The sequence below is a fragment of the Ictidomys tridecemlineatus genome, chromosome 3 (assembly GCF_052094955.1).
Source record: "Ictidomys tridecemlineatus isolate mIctTri1 chromosome 3, mIctTri1.hap1, whole genome shotgun sequence".
NCBI classification, from domain to species: domain Eukaryota; kingdom Metazoa; phylum Chordata; class Mammalia; order Rodentia; family Sciuridae; genus Ictidomys; species Ictidomys tridecemlineatus.
Genome location: NC_135479.1, coordinates 10,354,479 through 10,379,344, shown reverse-complemented (window position 1 = coordinate 10,379,344; position 24,866 = coordinate 10,354,479). Strand labels below are relative to the sequence as shown.

The window sequence follows — 24,866 nt, the reverse complement described above, 5'->3', positions numbered from 1 at the left end:
TCAGAGACTTTCCACTCTCTCGAGAGTGTTCTTTGCTTGAGCCTCACTTTGCTTTCAACAAGCAGCAAAATTCTCTTGCTTGACCTTTTGTGGGTGACTTTAAATTTTCTTCCATCCAGACACAATAACGGAGGTTTGGAGCTTCAGGTCCCCCACTCTCCTGTGACAACCCTAGGCAAAGGTGAACAGGGTTCCATTCAGTTTCGATCATCATTGAGCTCACAACTTTTTGACAGGGAGACAGAAACATGAACAAATTACCACAAACACAGAAAGTGCTAGGATAGATACTATGCATGAAGAACAGTAAAGGAAGGTGAGGAAGGAAAGAACTTCCAGAGTAAAGGACGAAGATCTATCAAGATACCAGCATGAATAAGAAATGAAGTGAAGCATGGCGGGCGGTGGTGGTGGTGAAGGAGAGGTGGAAAGTGAAGGCTGTAAATGCAAAAATAGTTTTTATTTTGCCGGACAAATAATTCTTGCGGGAGGCTCAGAGAACAAATATTCATCCAGTATGGAGGATGGCATGAAGATCATTGGAGGTAGTTGCCTCCAAATTGGGCAGAGAAATCACCCCTGGTCCATTAGTTTCCCTTTGGGCTCCATGAACTGTACTGTGATCTATGGAAAATAAAATACTTGCTTTTATCAATTTGTTGTGAGGGAATCTGTCTTTGCACCTTTGTTGTGAATTGTCCCCATATTGGATGTGTTATGTTTCCTGAACTCTTTTCAAAGTGGTTGGTGTTATGTAAGTTGAGATTTTTGAATCATTTAAGGCAACTTGAAAAGTCTTCCGCATATTTGTAAAAAGAACCCATTCCTAGACATCATGTTTATTTCTCAAGTGGTGGCACTATTTTTAAAAATTAAGGACTTCAAAACCTTCAGCCACATTTTTAAGCCGTTACACAATGTGTTCCTCAAACTTTTGCAAAACAATGACACAGAGAAATCACTGAGCTTCAAGGGGGAAAACAGCAGCTCAAATTCAGTTTGTTAACAAATATTATGATTTGTTATTTAACAGTTGGTTTCATTTGACATTTGGAGATTTTTTTTTTCAAATGCAAGGAAATGTGGCATATTAAGATTTATTTGTATAATAAGCAAACATGTTTTGGTTGAAATATGGCTGGCATCTTTAACCAAATCAAGAATAAGGAAACAACGCATCCTAGAGATTGGTGATATTTCGGAAAATATTTATAAACATGCAAAACATTTTATTGATTCTCCAGAATTTTCTGTGCCTGTAATTTTTTTTAATGAGTCACAGTCAAAATAATATCTTTTCTTTTTCTCATGATTCAGCCTGGGCCACACATAATATTTCAGTACACAGTGACATCCTATTGAGGATGAAGCCTCACGGGGTCAGTGTTAACCTCTCTCTCCTCCCACTGTAGGTCAGCTAATGAATTTGTGAATCTATTTTTTTTCATGCATATCCATTATACCCTTCTCATGACAAGTGTGTAGGCTTCTCGATTTTTCTATCTCAGAGAGATGAGCTACTTAGAAGGATGAATGAAGGGTGGGTTTGTGAGTTGAATTCAGTACCTCTTCATTGTGAGATAATTTTAAGCACCTGTAGAATTTAAGATTAGCAGAGCTTTTGAACACAATGCAGATGCTTCAACATGCTGAGAACTCTTGTTGAATTTCATGGTTCCTGAGCATCCACGTGTGTGTTCCTCTGCACACCTTCTTTAGAGGTGTCTTTGATTCTCTGTTTCTCTGTGATTATGTGTAAAGTCATTTATTGAAATGTTACAGCATGGTGTAGCAAAGAGTTAACAGGATAGGCTACTTCCTTTGGGAATACTATCTTGACTCTTTGGAAGTGATAAATAACAAAGGGTTCCATTAGTACTTTTCCCTTTGAGAGAGAGAGAGAGCCTTCTTGATTGGAAGTCAATTGCAATTTGAAGACGCATACTTATTAGAGCCTCTTTCTTTGAAACAAACAGGAAACTTTGATGTCAACTTTATGCAAGATCTGAATAGAGAAGTTGGAAAGGACTGGGGGCAGGGATGTCTCCACTGCCCTTCAGGGAAGGTACCACCCTGACCAACTCAAAGGGTGTCTGGCTGCATTTGTGGGGCTGTTTCTATAGATTTTTTTTTTTCTTTCTGGTTCTTACTTACTGGGCAGCTGGATCGTCATTTCATTTCCAGAGTGGATTCCTCTGTGAGGAAGAGAATGTGTTGCCCAGCCAATGTGAACATCACTGTGCTTGGCAGTGAGGGCCTCGTAAATTACTCTGTTGGTCCTTTGACACAAATCAGTCTCATGTGAGTTTGAGTTACATAACCTGGACATTTTCGTTGTTGTGCCTGATTGCCACACTGGCAAGGCTGGTCATTAAATATCATCTTAAGACATAGGTATCCTGAAGTAAAGGAGGATAACCGAAAGACTTTCTCCAAAGTCACACCAACTCTGCCCAATTATCAGAGTAACATGAGCTCATCCTAGAAACGATCACGGAAAGCCATGGAATGAACAGTTGTGACTAATTGCATAAATCTTGGTAGACCATTGTACCCTGGTTTAGATATCTGTTCTCCTATTCTTTTCAACACAAGTTACATAATTCAAATTGTATAAGTACAGCTTATGCTTATTGAGTATTTCTGATACTCTGGGCACTGTCCAAGTGCATTCTGTGCATTAATTCATTATAGTCCCTACCCAACATCCTGAGGAGGACAGCCTTATCATTATGCAGGTGGGAATACTCAGACACAGAGATGTTTAAATAACCTGTTCAATATCAGAGAAAGTAATGGGGCTTTGATTTAAACTAAATGGTCTAATGTGATAGTACACATTGTTAGCCATTATGATGATATAATAATGTATATAAACTCTGTATTTGCTATTTTTCAATTCACCAAAGTTAACACAATATATAATTGTAAAGGTTCGACAGCTTTCTTGACTACCATCCAATTTCTCATGCCTGTGTGACCCTTAACTGTATTTTTCCATGAGAAGATTCAAGGTAAAATTTGCTCAGCTGAGTATGAAATATGTTCCACCCATTGATGGTAAAGCTCAGCTGTTGAAGAATAAAATGTGAAATGGGATATGGTATGAGATGTAAATTCACTGACCGATATCCCCTTAACACTTCTAAATTATGCTAAGTATTATGTTAAAATTTCACTTGAGAAATAAAATTGCAAGTATCATGTAAAATTTTTGCCTGGGTTGGGGATTTGCTTAGACTGTCAAGAAAGGGTTAGGCTTCTGTGATTGTTCTCATTCAGAGAGTGCCCTTCAGAATACAAATAAATGTGCTCTCTGCAATGTGTGAACATCCTTCAGTCTGATGGATTTCCACTTGGTGTGATTTAAGACGTCCCTTTAGTTCAACTCCACATACAGAAATGGAGGCCAACAGGATTTAGGGCAAGGGAGGGCTTGGTTTTCTTTTGCAAGTGTTGATTCTAAGAGGTTCATAGCTATTCTGTGATTTTTATCTCCTTTTATCACAAACAATATATAAAATTGAAAGTAAACAAGAATCCAAAGTTTTTAACCAATGGTATAGATATGTAAACAAGATGCTATATAAAAAAAATTTCTGGCTCTTTATTTGGTTTCTTTGTGGGTTTTGTTTAGTTTTGTTTTGCTGGCTTTATTTATTTTTTTCTGATTAATGAATACTTAGAAAATAAAACAGGATCTTTAGGGGCTGCCCAGAGTTTACTAAGCTCCAATTTTTTCAAACTTGCCACCTATTCTTTCCTTTCTGTCTCTTTCTTTCCTTTCTTCTCTTCCTCCCTCCCTGTGTCCTTCCTTCTTTCCTTTTCTTTCAATTAATACACAGTGATAGATTGAGAAAATATTATAATATTTATTTATACAAATGCTTTTATAAATACCACATGATATCACTGTAGGTAAAGTAATTTGCATTCAATAATTAAGTAACAAGAAAAACAGAACCTCGTGATGTTGCTGCTCTTCCACGAGGAAAAGAGGAAGAGAATCAGAATAAAATATGGTTTTTAATGTATTTAATGGGTGGTCTCACTATCCCTAATAGTATATAAACTGCTGTTAACTTACACAGTATCAGAATAGCACAGCAATAACTTTTAATAATTCAGCTATAATCCTGAAGGTTTTAGATAACTATAACTCACTTGCGGATGGTACCCTAGAATGGTTAATTAAAAAATGGCTAATACCAAACTACATAGCATGGATAGAAATTTACTGTCTAGAAGAAGGAGGTAATAGACTCTACAATTCCTGTCAGAAAGACCATAACTTCTGTTTAATGTTATTTCTAGGGACTGGATCTTGAGAAGTACATTGGCTTTAAATTGGAGTGCATTCAGTAAAGGGCTTAAGATGGTGATATCTAGACCCCGTTTTTAGTGGGGAAAAAATCAACAATGGATAGCTGGAAATTTTGAAGGTTGAGGAATCTAGTGTTAATTATTTCAAATATGTAAAACAACATGTGAAAGAAAAATTAGACCCTTCTTTGTGATACTGTAGACCGCTAATGCTAGGATTGATGATGGGAAGCCCAGGAGAGTATTTTTTGATTCAAAACAAGGAAGATTTATGAAATGATGCTTACCCCAAATATATCATCTCATAAAAACAGTCATAATGTTTGTTTGCAAGAAGATATTGGGTGACTGTCTGTCAGAAACATTTATAAAGAGAGTGTTCCAGGGACTTGTTGATCTAGAGGCCTCCAAATTGCCTTCCACAAAATCATTTGTTAATTCTATGAATCTGTATTTTTTTCTGCGTCATGTTAGATGTATTACGATTTAGTTCTTTCATTTTTCAAGTAAATTATTCTGATGCATATCCTATACGTTTGATTATCCTGGATAGCTTATTGAATTAGAAAAGAAGGCCAGCCCAAAAACTTATCTCACAACCTTGCTATATTACATCCTCTCCAAGAGACACAAGATGTATTTCTCAGGTCTTTATTGAGTAATGTCCAGTGATTGTGAGGAGTGGTCAGGTGGCTTTTTGTAAGACTTCATATAAACGCAATAAAATAAATATGGTGTGCACTTTCCTTGATTTCAGAATCCTAACGTGTGTGTAGGTGGTTGGCTTGGCTGAGAGTAGAAACTTGGGGGTGGGGTGGGGAATTAGAGTTTGAAGTTGATTTACAAAACAAGAAATTCAGTATTTTCTATTTTAAAAGTTTGTAGGTATAACTGCAAAGTGAATATTTAAAAATTGTGGGAATTCAGAGCCAGGAAGCAAAATGTAGTTTGATTACATTGAAGAGAGCCATGGCAGAGCCTGACATTAGTGAGACAGCAGAATAGGATTATTCAGTGCTTGTCCTCCACAGAAACATCAGTTTGGGCAACCATTCATCAAGCATACTTTCTCAAGAGCTCAGGATCCCAGGGGAGAGATCACAACCTGGGTGTGCTCAGCAATAAAAGATGCACTGGAGAGAATAGGAAGGATAGTCTTACAATACTGGAATCACCCCAGCTCCAATCCTAGACAGCCCAGAGATACCCTCCACATGAGACAAAGAGGAAAATGGACACTGGATTTTTGCCTCGGGCCCTAATACCTGACCCAGCACAGTAAAACCCAGTTCTGGGAAGGTGCCTATGGTCTCAGACTTCAGACAATTACTACAGAATGAGTCTCCAAGCTCACCCCATTGTCCAAAAGGAGCTACAGGACTAGGACCAGGTTTCCAGCTACCCCATCACCAGTTAGCACCTATAGACTCCATATTCCATACCCACTCAAGGGCTAAGCTGGCTTCAGTTACCCTGGACTCCCTATTTCTCCCAGTAACAGGTCAGATCCTGTAGCTTCAGTCAATAGGCTAACACCCTTGCCTCAGCATCCAGTTTAGCTCCTGTGGATACAGGCTCCAAGCCCATCCTAGTCCCAGACCAACTCCAAGTCGGATTGTTCCATATAGTCCCAGACTTCAGGCCTACAGCAGGCTAGGCTGGTACCTTCAACCCCAGATACATGTAGGTTTCGTTTGAACGCAGGCACCAGGTCTTTCTATTAGGAGGTTGTTCCTGGCATTACTGCCCTCCAAGCCAGCTCCTCTGGTTCCACACCCCAGAAGACTCAAGTTCTAGGTCTATCCCAAGAAACTCCACTGCCAGACTAACCTCCAGTGACTGAGACTCCAGGTTTATCTCTGCAAACTCGGGGCTCTAGGCCCTCTTCAGAACCAGAGGAAGAGTGAAGATATATCACTTATCTTTTCTAACCACAATAATATAAAAGTGGAAATCAATAACTGAAGGATTTTCAGAAAATTCACAAATACATGGAAATTAAACAATAACAAATAGGTCAACGAAGATATTCAAAAGGAAATTGAAAATATCTTGAAAACAAGTTTAAATGGAAGTAAGACATAGCAAAACTTTTGTGATGAAGCAAAAGCGATTCTAAGAGACAATGATTTGGCAATAAATGTCTATACTACAAAAAGAAGAAAGATCTCAAACAATCTAATGTTACACTTGAAAGAATTAAAAAGAATGATGAATCCCAAAGTCAGTAAAGGAAAGAAAATAATAAAGATCAAAACAAAATAGATTTTAGAAACATTGTGAAACGATCAAGGAAACTGAGTAGGTTCTTTGAAAAAATAAACAAAATTGACAAACCTAAGAATAAAGGGGAGAATACTAAGATGAATAAAATCAGAAATGAAAGTAAGACATTATGACTGATAACACAGAATTACAAAGGATCATAAGAGACTATTGTGAAAATTGTGTCTCATTATATCAGATAATGTAGGGAAAAAAGGATGAATTTTTAGGCATACATGACCTACCAAAACTAAATCATGAATAAATATATAATCTAAACAATGAGAAAGAGATTGAATCAGCAATGCAAAGTCTCCCATCAAAGAAAAGTCCAGGATTTATTGGCTTCACTGTTGAAGTCTACCAAATATTTATGAAGAGACTAATAACAAAACATCAAACTCATCCAAGAAATTGAAGAAAGAATATTTCCAAACTAATTTTACAAGGCCAAATTTATTACCCTGATACCGAACCCAGAAAAAAAAAACACTGACGCTATAAGAAAAGAAAATTATAAATCAACATCTGTCATAGAAACAGATTAAAAAATCCTCAACAAAATGCAAATAAATTAGCCAGGTATGGTGTAGCACACCTGTAATCCCCAGTAACTCAGGAGGCTGACATAGGAGGATCATGAGTTCAAAGCCAGCCTCAGCAACTTAGTGAAGTCCTAAGCAACTTAGGAAGACTCTGTCTCTAAATAAAAAACATATAAAAAAATGGAGGCTTGGTATGTGGCTCAGTTTTTAAGTACCCTTGGGTTCAATCCCTGGTAGCAAAAAGTAAAGATAAAGGCTAACAAATGGAATTCAACAGCACATTGGAAGGATTGTTCACTATGACCTAGTAGGGTTTACATTTACCCCTTGGATGCAAGGTGTTTTGACATCCACGAATCTGTCAACGTGATACATTTTTATAGAATGCAGCAAAATGTATCAACATATTCATAAAAAGCATTTAACAAAAGTCAACATCCTTCTTCTGTGAAAACACTCAAAACAAGGATGCCCACTTTCACCACTTCAGTACTCACCATTTAAAACTCTCACCACTCTTACCCACTTTCATCACTCTCATTTCTTCAATATAGTATATTAGACATCCTAGCCAAAGCAATTAGAAAAGAAAAGGAAATGAAGGTGAGAAACTTTTCCTCTTTGTAGAAAACATAATCTTATATATAAAAACATATCCTAAAGACTTCTCTCTGTCTTTTTCACTTTCTCTCTCTCACACCCCCCAACAAAACCTGTTAAAACTAATAAATGAATTCAGTAACATTGCAGGGATGTGACATCAACATACAAAAGTTGGTAGTGCTTCTATACAATGACTACCAACTACCTGAAAAAGAAATGAAGAAAACAATCCCATTAATAATAATTATAATAGATAAAAGAATACTTATGAACAGATTAACCAAGGAGTGATAGACCTGTATATAGAAAACTACAACATATTAATGAAAGAAGTTGAGGAAGACTCAAATAAGTGGAAGGATATCTTGTGTTTATGGATTGAAAAAATTAATATTATTAAAATATTAATTTTAAACAATTGATAGATTCAGTGCAAATCAATTGACAGTCAATACAATCTCTATCAAAATTCCTATGATATTTTCACAAAAGCAGAATAAAAAAAATCTGCAAATTCATATGGTACCATATAACACCCCCCAAATCCAAGGCAATCTTGAATTAAAAAAAAAAAAGCAGGAAACAACACACTACTTAATTTCAAAATATATTACAAATTTATAGTAATCATTACCATATGCCACTTGCCTTAAAAAAAGTAAAAAAAAAAAGAAGGTAAGACATATATACTAATAGAAGAGAGTAGAAAGACCAGAAATAAATCACATTTATAGTCACTTGAATTTTGACACAGATGCCAAGAACACAGGGTGGTGTATGTAGGATAGTCTTTTCAATAACTAGTCTGGGGAAAGTGAGTATTCCATGAGGAAAAATGAAATTGGACCCTTCTCTAACATCATATATAAAAATCAACACAAAGTAGATTGAAGTTTCAAGGTATGACATAAAATTGTAAAATTACTAACAGAACTCCTAAAGCACAGGCTCCATGACATTGGTCTGGGCAATAATTTCAGAACATGGCCCAAAAAGCACAGGCAATAATGTGAAAGTACACACATAGGATTGCTTCAAACTACAAAGCTCACAGCAAAGGAAAAAGTAGCAGTAAAGTGAGACATCTTATAGATTAGAAAAATGTGTTTGCAAACTTAAGAGATTAGCACCCCATATTAGGAACCCAAACACTTTAATAGCAAGAAAACAAATAATCCAATTAAAATAAAAGCAGTGGACCTGAATAAATATTTCCCATAAGAAGACATACAATGGTGAACAGATATATGAAAAAATGCTCATGGTCACATCATTGGAGAAATGTAAATTAATAGTACAGTGAGTTATCACTCATGCCTCTTAGAATGGCTATTATCACAAACACAAAAGTCAGGTGGAAGTGAAGAAGAGGGAACTCCTGCATACTCTTGGCAGGAATGTTAATTAATGCATTATGGGAAATGGTAGGGATGTTCCTCATACAATTGAAAATAGAGTCATCCTATGATCTAGCAGTCTGACTATTGAGTGTGTCCTCAAAGGAAATTAACTCAATATATTGAAGAGAGATCCATACTCCTATGTACATCGCAGCATTATTCATAACAGCCATGATATAGAAACAACCTCAGGGTGCATCAGTTGATGAATGGATAAAGGAAACAGAGAAAGAAGAAGGGGGACAAGATATACTTTTCAAGGGAACATTCTGATGCCATTTCCCACCTACCTACAGATCCCACCACCTCCAATTAGACCATTTGGATTATTAATCCATCAAGTGGATTATTCCATTGTTGAGGTTATCATTCTCATCATTTACCTAATCTAATCATTTCATCTCTGAGCATTGCTACATTGAACATCATATTTCATGTGTTTTGGGGATATACTTCATATCCAAACCATAGGAATAAACATGTATACTTTTTTCAGTTTAAAAATTTAAAAAAATTTAAAAGATAGATGGTAGGTACTTGCTGGAAACAAGTAATTTTTGAGGAAATTTAACTTTTATTTTCTAGTGGGTGAGATCCAAATAACTAATAGTTTTCCTTGAATGATTTTGAAGGACTCAAATGTAATATTGAATGTCATTTTTCATTTCTATTTTGGTTCCAATTGGATTTTTTAACCTGAGGTACACAATTTGTGAGTTCTATATTGTCCATAATGCCGACTTATTAACAGGAATCAGTAACTGGTTTAATGATGACATTGGTTTCTCTATTAAATATGTTTTCAGTGATGTCTACATGTTTGCAAATATCAAAATGAAAAAAAAAATAGCTGCGCATTTCTTGAGTGTCTCAAACATGAAATATCAAAGTGACTATTAAACCTCACTCCAGTGTTAGAGTGATTTGTCCCAAAGGGTTTTTATCAGGTAAGGTGGAGTACATACATGTACACACTTGTCTATAGTATTTATTTGAACTATTATTTGTTAACTGCAGGTAACTCTATGCCACTATTTATTTAGTAGGAGAGTAAGATCTGATTTTTTTATTTAACTAGTTTATTGTTATAGATGAAATATTATATTTATTAAAAAGAGGACAGATATATATTTTCCTAAAGAAAATAAAAAGCTTATTGTATGTAAAATTTGGTAGATATTCAAAGGAAATGAACTTAATATATTGAAGAGATAAAACTGAACATCAAACATAAGAACACTTTTAGGGGACGTGGCAGAGCACATAAAACCTAGGCAAGTTAATGTCCACAACCTGAACAGAACAATGACGGATACTTGAGGAGGCAGCCTGGAGTCTGGCATGGAGGCTTGGCAGGCCTGGAGTCTCTTCCAAGGACGTTCACAAAGCTCCAAGAGTAGGTAGAGGGAAATGCTGACTTTCAGGCAGGACAGCAATACAAATGCAAGAGGAGCTCGGATCAGTGGCCCTGCTTCAAGGGTGGGCACAGGAGAAACCCTGGTGACTGGGGGTAAAAAGCAAGGCAACGCCATAGCGAGCCCTTTTTGAGGAGGGGTCCCTGAATGCAGACTTCGGTTTTGATTTTTTCAAAAAATAGAGCTGACTGTGCTCCTTCTGCTGCTAGTTGAGGGCACGTTTCCTTTTCTGCTGAAATTTCTGAATCTCCTTTCACCATTTTTTTTTTTTCATGTATTATCTAGGAAAAAAATGCTTGTCATCCAGTGCGGCTTCCAGATGTACTAGCAAATAGATCTCATAGAAACCTGTTTTAAGATACAGAGTTTTTGAAACTTCAGTGCCCATGAGAAGTGCCTGAAGAGTTTCTTCCATACAGATCTCTAGGCCATATTTCTGACAAACTCCCAGGAGAGCTGATGTCGCTGGATGGTGGCCCAGAGCCACCTTTGAGTGGCAAGATGGTGGCCGAGCAGATGTCTTAACACTGGCTCATCCTCCTCCACAGGTGAATTTCTAAATTGATGGAACTTATGTTGAATGTGGGACCCATACTTAGAGAGAATGAGACCAAATAAGAGCATCTCACTGAAGTATTTTAAATAAAGGCTCTACTGCGTTCCATAGGATTCCATTCAGGCGCACAGTATTCGTAAGCATGCAGAATTATGACTATTACCTCCATAGGAACACCCTTTATTTGACTTCAAGTGTTGATGAGAGACAGGCAAAAACAAACATTCAAAGTAATAGGTACGTGTATTTGGGTCTGTCCATCATCCACTACCAGATCAAACACACTTCTTTTTATATAAACCCAAAGCTTTCAGGGAAACCTGAGTGGTTTAGAAAACTCAATTTAGTCCATCTGCTGAACATGCCTGCTTGCCTGGTTTTATTTTCCTCAACTTGTAAAAGAATTATGTCTAGAAGGAAAAAGTTTTCATCTTTGATTTTGGAAGATAAACTTTGAATAATGCAGAAGCTCCTACTGGGTTGCCAGCTGTGTATGCTTTATCCCTGTCTTTGGGTTTCTGGTGTCTAGTCTGGAAATGAAGTGGGTGGCTACAGGATTGCTAAAATCTACTGCACTTGCAATGTCTGTGGGTCTGACATTTGGAAGCTGGCCTGGCCTTTGCTTTGAAAACCATGTTTTGGATCAAGTGAGCTAATTACTTTTCTCGTCTTTTCAGTCCCTCTGTTCTTTCTGTGCATCATCAATTCCGCTGAAGAAAAGGCAGTGGCAAGGAAGGATTTGTGATGCCCATGTATCACCTGAGAGAAGCAATGCTTAGGAAAGTCAAGAAACAGAAAAGCTCACGGTAGAGGACTAGGTATAAAAGAGTAGAGGCATGTGGGAGTGCAGCAACTAAAAGTTTGACCCTGGAAGGAGAACTGTAGGCCTCTCCTCAATCCAGAACACATTCAACTGTTCACTCATTCATTTATTTGACAATTGTTTATTGACTATTTTGTGGCTGGCATTTTGATGCACTGTTGAGGAAAAAGAATAAAGAAGTCTTTGCTCTTATGGAATATATAATTTAGTATTTAGAGAGAGTGGATAACATTAACCTAAGAATCACATAAATATGTGTAAAAGTGTTAGCTGCTAGGCCAGAACTCTTAGGGACAGCCTAAACTTGTAGGAAAAATGCTGTCACTCCTTTAAATGACCATCAGCCTGTCTCTAAAGTTACTTTTCGTTGCAGACGAGGCTAGCCAGAGAAACTTCCAAAGTGACCTATGACTGAAATCTATATAACCTTCAAAGTCATCCTGTTCCACCCTATTAGGTGACCTAGAAGTGAACTTTGTTCATCATAATACTAAGTTCTCCACCCAGGGGTGTTCCTGTTCTTTCTCTCTCTCTTTTTTTTTTTTTTTTTTTTTTGCACTTGCAAGGTTTGAAGAGGTGTGGTGGTGAACTGAGCATGCTCAGGTATGTGTCCAGCTCTACCCATGATACTGAGTCTCTCCGGTGTGAATAAGTCTGAGTGCCTCCAATGAAAGCCCCTTGCAGTGTTCACTCAGAGAGACACTGCTCTGGGAATGATCCCCAGCTGCTGTCCTTGCTTTGCTTACTTGAATAAACCATTCTTCCCTCTTATCTATGGAAGTACTTATCAGCACTCACCAAGAGGAGAACCCACTGCATTTGGTTTGATAACTGTGATAAACCCTACAGCAGAGTATAGCACATGTACTTTTGAAGATTAAAGTGAATGAGATTTGATCTTGCCTTGGACTTCAGGGAAAGCTTTTATGAGGAAGCTGAGATCTGAAGGAAGATAGGCATTAATTAACTGATTAAAGCAAAGTAGGAGTAGCAGAAAGAGGTTTTGGCGGTGGAAAGGTTTTCAGGCAAAGAAATGAAATTTAAAATGCCTTGATGTGGAAAATCCAAATAATTCAAAGGCCAGTATGGTTTGAATTTTACAGTAGTCCAAATTCCTGATGATAATAACTTGTGGGACCATAGCAGTCACTTTACTAATATAGATAGAAATAATTGGATTTGAAATCCAGTTAGGACATATGGTGGAACGATGGTGGAAAGTAAGCAAGAGGGTGGTGTCAGAGTGCTTTCTAGGTATCAGGTTTAATTAGATTAGTATTGTTGTGACTTAGGGTACATAGGGACTTTGGAAAAACAAAAACAGGGTTGAGTTTGAACACGTCAATGTTGAGGTGCCTTTGAAACCCCACATGGAGATGTCCAGAAAGAAGGCAACTGTATATTCAGAAATGGGCTTAGGGGAATTGGAGGGGAACCTTTGAGAGTTACCTGCATGTAAGTTGTAGGTGAAACTGTGAACTTGATAAGGAGAGAGTGAACTAAGGAGGAACATGGGCTGAGCCTTAAGGAACCCGAACAGTAATAGCTAAAAGTGAGTTTGCAGAAGAAGTATGGGAGGGGTGTAAGGCTAAGTGGGTAGAAAGAAAACCAAGAGAGTTATTCAAGAAGGAAGAGAAGGGAAATAATGTTAAAATACAAGGGCATGGGAATGAGGGGAAAGCAAGGTGGAAGACAAGGAGCTTATGGATGAGGATTATGAAGGTGAAAGAATTAGGGATGATAACAAGGTCCAAAGCACAGCCCTGGAAGAGCGTGGCTGAACTGACGTGGAGTGGTCAAGGCTTCATTGCTATTTAACACCCAAGGAGGAGGGGGGAGCACCAACTTGTGGGAACTCCTGGCTAAATGCTGGGGTGTGGAAATTACAGTGAAGAAAGAGGTCTGGACTCTGAGACCCTGTGGGGACTTGGATCTCTTGGAACTTCTCCTAGGATTAATTCACTTGTATAACAAGTAGAGTTGCATCTCTACCAGGAGCTCCAAAGTCATTCTGGATGCCACAGAACAAAGCAAAAAGTACTAGCATTCCGATGGATTTGTGTCTCCGGAGTCTGGTGTCTATGTGGATGATGTTTTCAAAAAGATCAGAAACCGGACGTCTCCAGTCCTCTTCTCCAAGTTGAGAAAGGTACCTGGGAGGAGAAGATTAGATGAGCTCTATTCTAGCCCTTTAAAGGAAACCTCTGGTCTGTGCGATACCTGTCATTGGAGCAAGCAGGATTTGTGGGAAAGAGCAAGTCACTTACTGGCTTTGGAAAGGACTGCTTTTATTTATGTAGTAAAAGTCAAAATGACCCTTTTATCTAATGAAGATGTGTGTTGAGGACTTGCATACAGCATCAGGCCTGCAAATAATGAAAAGTGTCAACTAGGGATCAGAGAATATGTGACTTCTGAGACTATAGGACAAAGTGCATTTCCTACCATTGACACGTCAAGAATTTCATTACTATTGATTATGTTTACTTATGAAGATCTTCCAACTTTAAGTGACTCATAAAATAAGCCAATGATATAAGTGAGTGAATAAACATATCAATTTAATTTGTAATAAGTCGACTATATCGATTTAATATAAAATCAAGTTCATGGCAAATCGGGGAGCTGAGCTGAGCCCTGCTTGTGCCACTGTTCTGTTCATGACTTCAGCGTTCTATGTGCGGGTGATTTCAATTCTGGTTTTGTTTGGGCTCCACTAGAATCCTCTCTAGACCGGTCAGTAGAAGCTTCTCACCTCTCTGGACCCTGCCACAGATAAGTTACATAAAACAAAGGAAAAATTTCTCTTATTCTTTGGATCAATATGACATAGGTCTTGGCATTAAGTCTGGGCCCTGAAATGTCATGAGAAATCCAGCCATTTCTTTCCAGGTTTGATGAATAGAAGACAATACTCTTTATCTTTGAAATCAGACTAAAACATTCATATTCCTCCAAAATTTCCTGGAACTTTTTGGCCAAGGCATCCTCTTTCCTATCCTGGATCCCTTTGGAGACTTTGATCCCGTTTAGTTTGGTCTGCCCTTATCAGCAGGAGCCGTGATGCTAATGTGAGTGGTGAGGATGAGATCAGCCCTCCACAGGTAGGACTGGAATATTGCTATAAATCAGGAGACACAGGGAGCCAGCTGCAGCAAACAGGCTCACTGAAAACTCCCTCCGACCTTGTGAGATAATAAATTTGAAAAGTGTTCTTCAGCCTTCTTTCAAATTTGTGTAAGCTGATGATAAACCACATTTTTTTTTTTCTGTTTCAAAGGAAAAAGACCACAAAGCATCTGTGGCCACCAAAGAGCTCAGCTCTTACAAAATATTTTGATGATCTAAGTGTAAATGAATCAGAAAACATACGGGTTGAATTTCTACCATGACACTCATGGGAGACTCTTTTCCTTTTTTCTTTAATGAGAAAAATTATGCAGTTGACAAACAGAGTTTAGATTTTTCTGAATCAAATATTTAGAAGCCAGTTCAAGAGATTTTTCCTGAATCTGAATGAAGAAAAGTTTGCTTGCCCATTTTTTTTTTTAATTTTATCATTTGTTTTGACTTTCTTGGTCTTTATTTGTCTAGGGGCCCAATGGAGAAAATGAGTAAACTCAAGCAAGCTGACTTTAAAGGTAAGCTTCCATTTTAGGAACTTCCTTAATGAAATTCAGCTGTTGCCGTGAGCTATTTATCTCATGAGGAAATTTTCTTCTTTGAGAATGTCACTGGCGCTTCTATTTTAATGACATCAGATGGCCAGAGAGGTTCCACAGTAGATTGCCCGTAGGGTTCTCTTTGGGCAAATATTTGAATTTTTTCCCCCATTCGTCACCTCACCACCCCCACCCATTGCCCTCTCTCTCTCTTCTCTCAGAATATTGTCATCCTCCCAGTAGACGTCATACCCTATCCGATGACCAGATGCCCAGTACCCTGGGTTTTTGCATTTTCTTTAACTTTCCAACAACCCTCACACTAGCCCAAACTAGTACATCCCACTAACATGGTGAGGTCCCCATTATCAAAGCTTACACTTTCCTAGTACCCATTCCCTCATGTCCAAATAGTATATGTTCATTTAATTATGCAAATTCCTCGGAACTGTGTGCAAATCTTATTATTGTTTTTTTTTTTTTAGCTGAGGTATTCTTCACCGAATTAAAATCTTGTCAATACATGTCCATCAGGAAAATACATCAATGGAAAAACAGATTTGGGGGCATGTCAAGGTTAGTCTGTTGTTGATGCTCCCTGTTCTGCTCTCTGCTTTGAATCACTGTTCTTTTCCATGTGGCTTTGAAGTTTCTCCCACAAAGAAGTGGAGAGTATTTTCCTACAACTCTATTGTCCATGGGATCATGTGGACCAATGGAATGTTAGTGGGCATAACATGACTAAAGGTTTAGAAAGCTCACTTCTGTATGCTCTATCATCATGAGAAGAACGTGAGGCCCGGGACCACCCAGAAAAAAAGATGAGCTGAGCTGACCTAGCCAAACATCTCATGGGGAGCCCAGTTCTGAGAATCCGATTCGTGGCTAACACTGGAAGCATGAATGACCACATCCAACATCACAGAGCCATCCACCTGAGCCTGGCTGAGGCTGGCCACCCCAACAGTGGATCACAGATGCAGGAGCTAAATAAGCATTCAGTATTGCTGACCACTCACTTTGTGTGCATGTTTGTTACTCAGCCTTACTGCAGCATGTGGTTAATGGATCAACCCCACAAGAGCCTCCTCTTTGGTAGCTACAGATGTTAAGAGAAACACATATCTGTAAATTCTCACCGATAACATCATTTTAAAACAGATTTGTTGGTCAAGAGAGACTTTCAAAAGTAATGAGAGCCCTGGGCATGATGGCACATGCCTGTAACCCCAGCGGCTCAGGAGGCTGAGGCAGAAGGATCACGAATTCAAAGCCAGCGTTAGCAAAAGTGAGGTGCTAAGTAAGTCAGTGAGACTCTGTCTCTAAATAAAATACAAAGTAGGGCTGGAGATGTGGTTCAGTGGCTGAGTGCTCCCGAGGTCAATCCCTGGTACCTCCCTGCCCCCCAAAAGCAAGGAGAATATAAGGCACCCAGCAACAGCCTCAAAACTAACATGTGGGTTAGATGGTCTGGATAGCTTTCTGAATTTTCAAGGCATCTTAGAGCTATATGTTACTTGCTGTGTCCTTTGTAACAACCCTACAAGGTAGATCCAATGTTATTATACCCTTTAACAAGAATCTTCCATGTGCTCAGGACTGCTCCAAATGCTTGATATATGTTAACGTCTTTATTTTTACAGTTGTTCTATGGGGTAGAAAATAGTTCTAACTTCCTCACAGAAGAATGTCAAAGCTCCTTTCAGGTTTATACCAGTTCTTTTGTATGTGTAAGAAAAACATTGTTGTGACTATTTGCTAAGCATTTTCTATGACTTTTGCATGCATCATCTCATTTAATTTCCCCATCAATTATACAAGCCAGGAACTCTCCATGAATAGCCCTACTTAGCAGGTGAGACAACCAAGGAGCAAAAATGTGAAGTATGTGATCCAAGGTCACCGAGCTATTGCACCCTTGCCTTGCCGAGGAGTCTATATCTCAGAAACTCCATACAAGTTGGCCCTAGGTACGTAGATCCCATGCTGGGGAGTCAAGAGTTAACATCAATGGTTTGCTATCAAGCTTCATCCTCAGTGTTCTTCTCAGAGGAGCCAACTCCAGTGGTCTCATGCAGTACTGCGTCTGAGTTTCTTCCTTTGAAACATCCAAGGGAAGCAAACTCCAAAAGCCGATTATTTAGTCCAAAAATGGCTGACAGCTGACCATCTGTGTCTCTGGCTAGCTAGTTCTGCACCAGTCACTAAAAACCTAGGAAGGCTACTGGACCCTCTCTCATTCACAGTGGACTCAGATGTCACTTTAGAAAAACATCTGCAGTATTTAATAATACTTAATAATGAATGCATCCCAACTGTTTACTCCGAGAACATCTCCGCCTAGGGCCAGAAGATCAAAGGATAAAGAAAATTCATTTTATCATTTTATCAGGATGTTTTCTGCCATTTCACCACAAGTTCCAGTGTTAGTTGTTTTCTTGCTTTTAGTACTGGTTATTAAGGTTAGCATCCTGATTTTTTTTTTCCTCCAAGTCCTCAGATTGATGAAAAGTCAGAGGAAATTGTTGGAATACAACATTTTGGCTTCTTGAAGTATTGTTACTTAAGCCCGAGGATCTCTGTTGGGATTAACCATCATTCAGAATTTAAGAAATGGTTTAACTAGTGACCTTGATAGCAAAAGCATGTGACAATTAGGCAACCAAATTCTGACTTGAACAGGGTGACACAGCCAATGGAGGTTTGAATTGAGGTAAACCTGTCTTCTGAATTCTGAATGCAAAATTCATTGATGCATTCTGATGAGTCTGGTTAAGATAAACGAGTGTGTAATCAAGTACCTATAAAAAGGAATCGTCTTTTTAAAAGCATGTCGGTATGTGTGCATCTTGGGTGACTGTGGGTTTTGTAAATAATTACCATTCACTAAGCAAGATACTTTCCACTTAAGGACACAGAACATTTTGCTTGCTAGACCCTATGCCACGTACATTTTAATAAAGAGTCGGCTTCAGATTATGATATTTGGAGAAATTAGAAAAAATGATAATTCTTCTGAATGAATGAATGAATGAACACGAGATCTTGAATAGACCTGAAGATGAATGTGAATGAGATCCAATATGGAATATCTTGAATGACTCTCAAGTAAGGAGCCTATTCCTTGGGTCTTGATTTTAGAAATAAGGTGAAAGTAAGAAGTCTAGAGGTTCTTAACCTTAAGTAATTTAGTTTTGAAGGTTAAACCTAAAATAAGAAGGCATTGCCTCCAAAGATTGAAGGGATCTAGGACATGTGCACAGGGTACCTTGCCAAGGAGGGAGAGGGTCAAGGACAGCTTTAATGGGTCTGGGTGAGGTAGAAGGGCAGAGATTCAAGAGGGGGCCCAACTTTAAATCCTGGCTCTGTCTCATATTAGTTGTATGACCTTAGTAGGAGTTTTCTGGGCTTCAGCTCATGACCTAAAGGGTATAATAATATTTACCTCTGAGCTACGAATATTGCTATGAAAACACAAAGAAACAACACATATAAAACGCCATGCAGCAAGTCTGGATCTGTAAGTATTAGAAACTTTTTTCATTTCCTTTTCACTTTCTCTTGTCACTGGGGAGTATGTGTTCATCAAATTTTTAATATCTAGCTCTGTTCCTTATCCTTAATAAAGGATTCATCGAATGCCCCTGTTTTTTTTTCAATGAATGAACTTATGGAACCATTGTATGAATCTGAAATTGTTCTCTAATGCATGACCCATGGTATAGCAAAACCAGGTAGAAGAAAACCATGCCAGTTAGAAAGCTTGTTCATACCCCCCCACATATGCACATATATATGCACATACACACACCACATATCATACATACACACACATATATACATACACACACATATACAATTGTACACAATTGTATTTTGAAATGATGATTATATTAATACTATTAATTATTTAATATTATTTTAAACTGTATTTAAGCCATTTTAATAATTCAATGACATTAAATACATTCACATCATTGTGTAGTCATTACCATTACTCATCTTTAGAATTGTATTTGTCTTCAATGGAAGTATTTTTGGTGCTCTAAGTTCTCTAACACATGGAAATCTAAGTTCATGCTCTATGAATTTGACAAAGTTCATGCGTTCATCCAAGTGGAATCGGGAAGATGAGCTTATTTCACTTAGCCTATTGGTATGGTAAATTCATGTGGCAGAATGTGTCAGGATTTTCTTCCTTTTGAAGGCTGTATAGTATTTTGCTACATATGTAAGCATATTTCATTTTCCTTGGACAGCCGCGTTCCTTCCAATATTTGGCTACTGTGAATGGTGCTTCTGTAACATGGCTGCATAGAGAGCTCAAAGATGAAGCCCTTTTGGTTCTTTTCTTTCTGTACCCAGAAGTGCAATTACTTGATCATATTGCTGTTCTATTTTTAAGTTTTAAAGGAACTACTATCCTATGTTATCCATATTTTCTTCCATAATGGCTGAACCATTTTGTATTCCCACCAACTTAGGTCATACTTCTGTTTTGTTCTCTTTCTCACAGTACGTGTTCTTTATTTTCAAAAAAGACATAGCCATCGAATGGCTAGGAGGTGCTATCTCATTGTGATTTGGGTCTGCATCTTTTCGTGTACTTATTGTTTATTTGAATATCTTTTCTTCAGTTTACTTTTCAAAACTCAGCAGTTCAAATTAAACTGTTTTTTTTTCTTCTCCTTTTCCAACCATCCCCCTTTCTTCTAGAAAAAGCAAAAGCTACCTACTTTCAAGGTTCTCTGCCAACACGTGGAAGCTCATGTGGTCTGCTGCCAGAATGCTGGCATGTTCGTTTGGCCGGGGCTCCAAATCCCAAGGACGCTACCAACTTATCCAGCAGCACAAGCAGCTTCTCCAGCAGACCCCGAGTCCATGGCTCCCCCAGTGCCAGCTCCGCTCCCTGTGCACACTGACTTTCAATCTTTAAAGTCAAAACTCAGTATTTTGGTCCAACGAGATCCCTTTTTGATGAAGTCCAGAAAAACATTTCGGTGGAGGAGAGTATCTCCTGATGTATGTAATTATTTTCTTAATGAAGATTGTGGAAATAACTTTTAAAAAAATCTAGGCTGAAGAAAATGGGTTTGAAATATAGCTCGAGATACTTAAGATTGATATGAAAAATCTCTTTTATCTAGCAAAGGTTAAATAATGAAACAAGTTTTGGAGCATTGTTACTCCTTGAGAAAAATTAAGTCTCTTATGAATTAAATCTATTAAAATTAGAATTCCCATGGTTGTCTCAACAATTTTGGTTTCTGATGGTTTTGACTGAGCAATGAAGCACCTATGTTTGAGTATGTGCCCCTTCGGTAGGAGATGCACCTTTACTACCATGGGAAAGCACAGAGTTTATTGTAAAAGAAAATTAAAATCCCATAATAAATTTAAGTTTGGCAGATATTTTAAATTTGACTAAGAATAGTTAGAAAAACTCGGTATGATAAACAATTTGTAGTTTAGAAGCGTTATGTTTTAGAAGTATTACATCTAAGAAATAAGCACACTGATGACATCTGGCCCCACTTTGTAGCCTTTTGACTCCAATTTCTTTGCTGCAAATCTATTTTAGATGTCGTGCTGTCTTTGTGAATCTACTCTGCCATCTTTTCTTTCATTCAAGGCATCCTCCTCTTCAGGGTAAATTCTGGAGCATTCTAATAAACTTTTTCTTTTACATTAAGTAGTCATTTGTCTTTGAGAATATACTCAGTTACATCTTGCCTTTTATTGGTTCGAACTATGGGTTCCATTATTGAAATATAATCTATCAATTACATGTTTAGCAAACACATGTTAAAAGTGTCTTTCCAATCGAGAGTGACTCTTTTTTAACAGTAATTTAATGGCTAATTCTTCAAAGCTTTAGCAAAATTTCTTCATGTGTGTCAAAAGAATTTTTTGATGAAACATAGTTTCCATGAGTTATTTTATCTAGTTTTACCTTGTTAGGAGCAGCACCTGCATTCCCATGGAATAGAACTGTTTTTTCCTTTGCCATTCGATAAAAAGTTTCAAATGAGATTCTTGCAAAACATTCATTACCGATTTTAATGAGATGTGGCATAGTTTGTATTTTGTATTATATGACATTAAAAATGCTGAGAAAATTGTAGGGATGTTTTTTGTTCCTTACACTTAATATATTCTCTTTTATGAACACACAAACACACATATACATGCTACGTATGTCAAAGTCACATAGCAAGAGGCTAATGATAAAGGATAGGAACACACATCACAATTAGTACTGATAATTTTAGATTACATATCATTAGATTATCAGCATTTTTGCCCTTATTAGAAGGATACTGATGAAAGCCAATTTTTGAAAGTGTTGACTGTACCTTATGGGCTTTGCTAATTTAATGTGCCTCACTATTCCTGCTGTAGGCATTAGAGTCTCATATGACACCTGTGATTGACACGGAGTGACTAATACACACTGAGATTAAGGAGCGTGCTCAAAGTCGCTTTCTGAGTATATAAACAGAAAATTAAATATAAATAGAAGTTCTAATATATCTTTTTCATACCTATCATACATCACCTTGGATGCTCGGTGAGCCAGAAGCCCACCTAGGAGACCATTGTAATATTGCAAGATGAACACTTAACTGAGACTAGAGAAAAAAAAAAATAATTGAACCCTGGACTGAATTTTCAGGAAAGAGTCAAAATAAAAAAGGATGACACAGGTCAACTAAGATTAACACTTTAAAATCTCCAGTTGCTATGGAAACAAAAAATTCAGGCCACCAGTTTGAGAAGGCTAAAATGTCTGTGAAAGTCAAAAACTATTATCAGGCTTAACTGAAATTGGCTTTCGAGCCTCAGTCTGTGGTTACACAACAGTCAGCCTTCAAATAGCCTCTCCGCAAGTGGTGGCTGACACTTAACCTGCAAGAACGCCGGCAGCTGGCCCGGAGACTGGGGGCCGTGGCTCACCCTGGGGGTCAGTTCTTGCTGGTAATGGAGGCCCATGCACAGAGCGACCCTGGCCACATTGTTTATTGAAAACGTTCCCTGCTAACCTCTACATTTTTCCACTGGTGAACCTTTTCTACTTTTTGGATATGGAAATAGCCGATAATTTTATGGACCTGCACATTTACTCTCATCTCACATTAAATGGCCGAGAGATTTAAGGAGTGTTCAGAGATTTACAATGTCTTGGTATAATGAATGTCTTATGTGACTGGGTCTGAGCCAATATACCCACTACCTTATAATTTTGTCTCTGATTAGTTTGCTTCAGGCCCTTTGTACGTTACTAACAACCAGATTTCACTGCCTGCCTCCGTGTGATGTTTCATAAGTTCCTGGAGGCCATTCTGGCTTACTCTTTCAAGTAAATCTCCCTTTTCATAATTTATAACTGTCTGCAGAACTTCTGGTCTTACTGATGACCCGCGGGATCCGCTCCTACAGGGAATCGGGTGCTCACAACCATCCAGAGACGAGTTGGAGAGAAGCTCAGTGACGCTTGGGCACCCTTCTTAGGGTAGCTGTTGGTGGTCCAGTTGACTTTCCATCCCATTCCATTCCACTGACCCTCGCGTCACCAATGGACTCCGTTTGGAACTGGGAAGCCTTTTCTCCGCATATTTTCTTCTTCTCTCTCTTTCCTAGGCATCCTCAGCATAATCAGTCAAGAAAACACAGCTCTGTGATATGTTTGTTTTTTATCTTTTTTTCTGTTTGTTCTTTTTTTTTCATAGTTGAGTGGTAGTAACACTGGGCCATTAGTGTCAGGAGAATCCTGGGTAAGTAATCAAGAGATACCAGTTAAAGACAGTCTAAAATCAGTCGTGAGATTAAATGCCATCATTTCCATGCACACCAAGTATCAGCTTTGATCTTCTCTTCCTTCTCCTGTTGCTGGGGATTGAATCCAGGCCCTCACACACGTCTAACATGTTTTCTACCTACTGTGTACACCACCAATCCCATGATTCTCCTTAAGAACAGCTCATAAACTATGGGGCAAGTGAGCCCCATCTTGCATTTTTAAACAGAGTTTAGTTTACATGCACATTTTATGAGTCATATCTGATATTTACCTAGATGGATTCCTACTGCTTGTGTATTCCTGGTGTCAATAAGAAACCTCAAAGATCCTCCAAGGAGTATTTTGGACGCAAGTGTCTGGTATACAACCAGCACCATGCTCCAGAAAATGGGAAGTTAAAAGACAATGGAATACTTTGGATTCTTAAAATGCTTTTTCACCAGTGAACCCAAGGCATTTCTGTGTTTCCATCTATGTAAAGTAATACAATGATAAGACCGTAGGGACCATCGCTCTCTGTAAATGATTTCAATTTTGTTATTTAATTCTCTTGGTCATCTTACAAAGTTGACAGTTTTATGTCCTATTTTAAAGATGGGAAAGTTTGTGTAGCTGGAAACCAACAGGGGAGAGATTTTAAGCCAGAGCCACTGATTCGAAAGCCCAAGTTCTTTACCATTCTGCTTTACTTCTATTTCTCCTCAGCTGCTTTCTGCTAGAAAACTAGTAAGGCACATTTGCCTTTTATCAGTGGGAAAACTAAGCTTTGAAACAGGAAAACAGCACTTTGTTCCAAATTACTGCAAGTTATAGGACGCCCAGGTTCATAAGCAATTAGCAAAAACTCATATTTAGAAGGTAAGAATTTTCTGTATGGTATTTACCCTCTAAAAATAGTAACTAATATTTTTAGTACCAAGTATGTGGCATGCCATATATAGGAAGCATCACAGCCCTAAACTCTTTTCAATTCCCACAAACTAATGAAGTAGCTACTAATGTTAATCCCATTTTACTCAGAAGAAAACTGAGGCATTGAGAGAGGGAGTCATTTGCCAAAGAGCAGACTGCTAGCAAGGAAGGAGAACTTGCATCTAGGTCCTAGAGTCTGTGTGCCCTTGTACACACCCTCTTACCTTCCCGTGGACATCTTAGTAACTGACTATTGAAACTTCAGGGCTTCAGTCGAAGTCCCTTATCTTCTGAGTGATACAGACCAAATAAATGATGAATGAGATCAGCTAATAAGAGATCATGGAAATACTGAGTAGCAGACAGAATTGAAGACAAAATTAGTAATTTTATCATGAGAATATGACCTAATCTGGAGCTACATATGGTTCAGATTGAATCCAAACTCATGGAAATTCAACAAATTTCCTTATTTTTTTTTTCCCCTCTTGCTTTCACTGTGAAGTCTATGCTGGAGAGACAAATATTACTCATTTTGTGTGTATCTGTTTGATGCAATGT

The 24,866-nt window shown here is 38.1% G+C and overlaps 1 protein-coding gene across 1 annotated transcript; it reads left to right on the top strand.

Annotated features, from left to right (window-relative positions):
* Positions 1–15,517: 15,517 nt before the first annotated feature.
* Positions 15,518–21,616, top strand: LOC144375767 (uncharacterized). The gene is made up of 3 exons (XM_078041207.1): positions 15,518–15,571; positions 16,078–16,168; positions 20,309–21,616. Exons 1-3 carry the CDS (start codon positions 15,532–15,534, stop codon positions 20,526–20,528), a joined length of 351 nt encoding a protein of 116 aa, XP_077897333.1. The 5' UTR covers positions 15,518–15,531; the 3' UTR covers positions 20,529–21,616.
* Positions 21,617–24,866: the final 3,250 nt, after the last annotated feature.

Coding starts and splice junctions, on each gene's coding strand:
- LOC144375767 (XM_078041207.1), top strand. CDS start 15,532: ATGGAGAAAATGAGTAAACTCAAGCAAGCTGACTTTAAAG. Junction 15,572..16,077: donor CAAGCAAGCTGACTTTAAAG/GTAAGCTTCCAT, acceptor TTTTTTTTTTAG/CTGAGGTATTCTTCACCGAA. Junction 16,169..20,308: donor AGATTTGGGGGCATGTCAAG/GTTAGTCTGTTG, acceptor CCTTTCTTCTAG/AAAAAGCAAAAGCTACCTAC.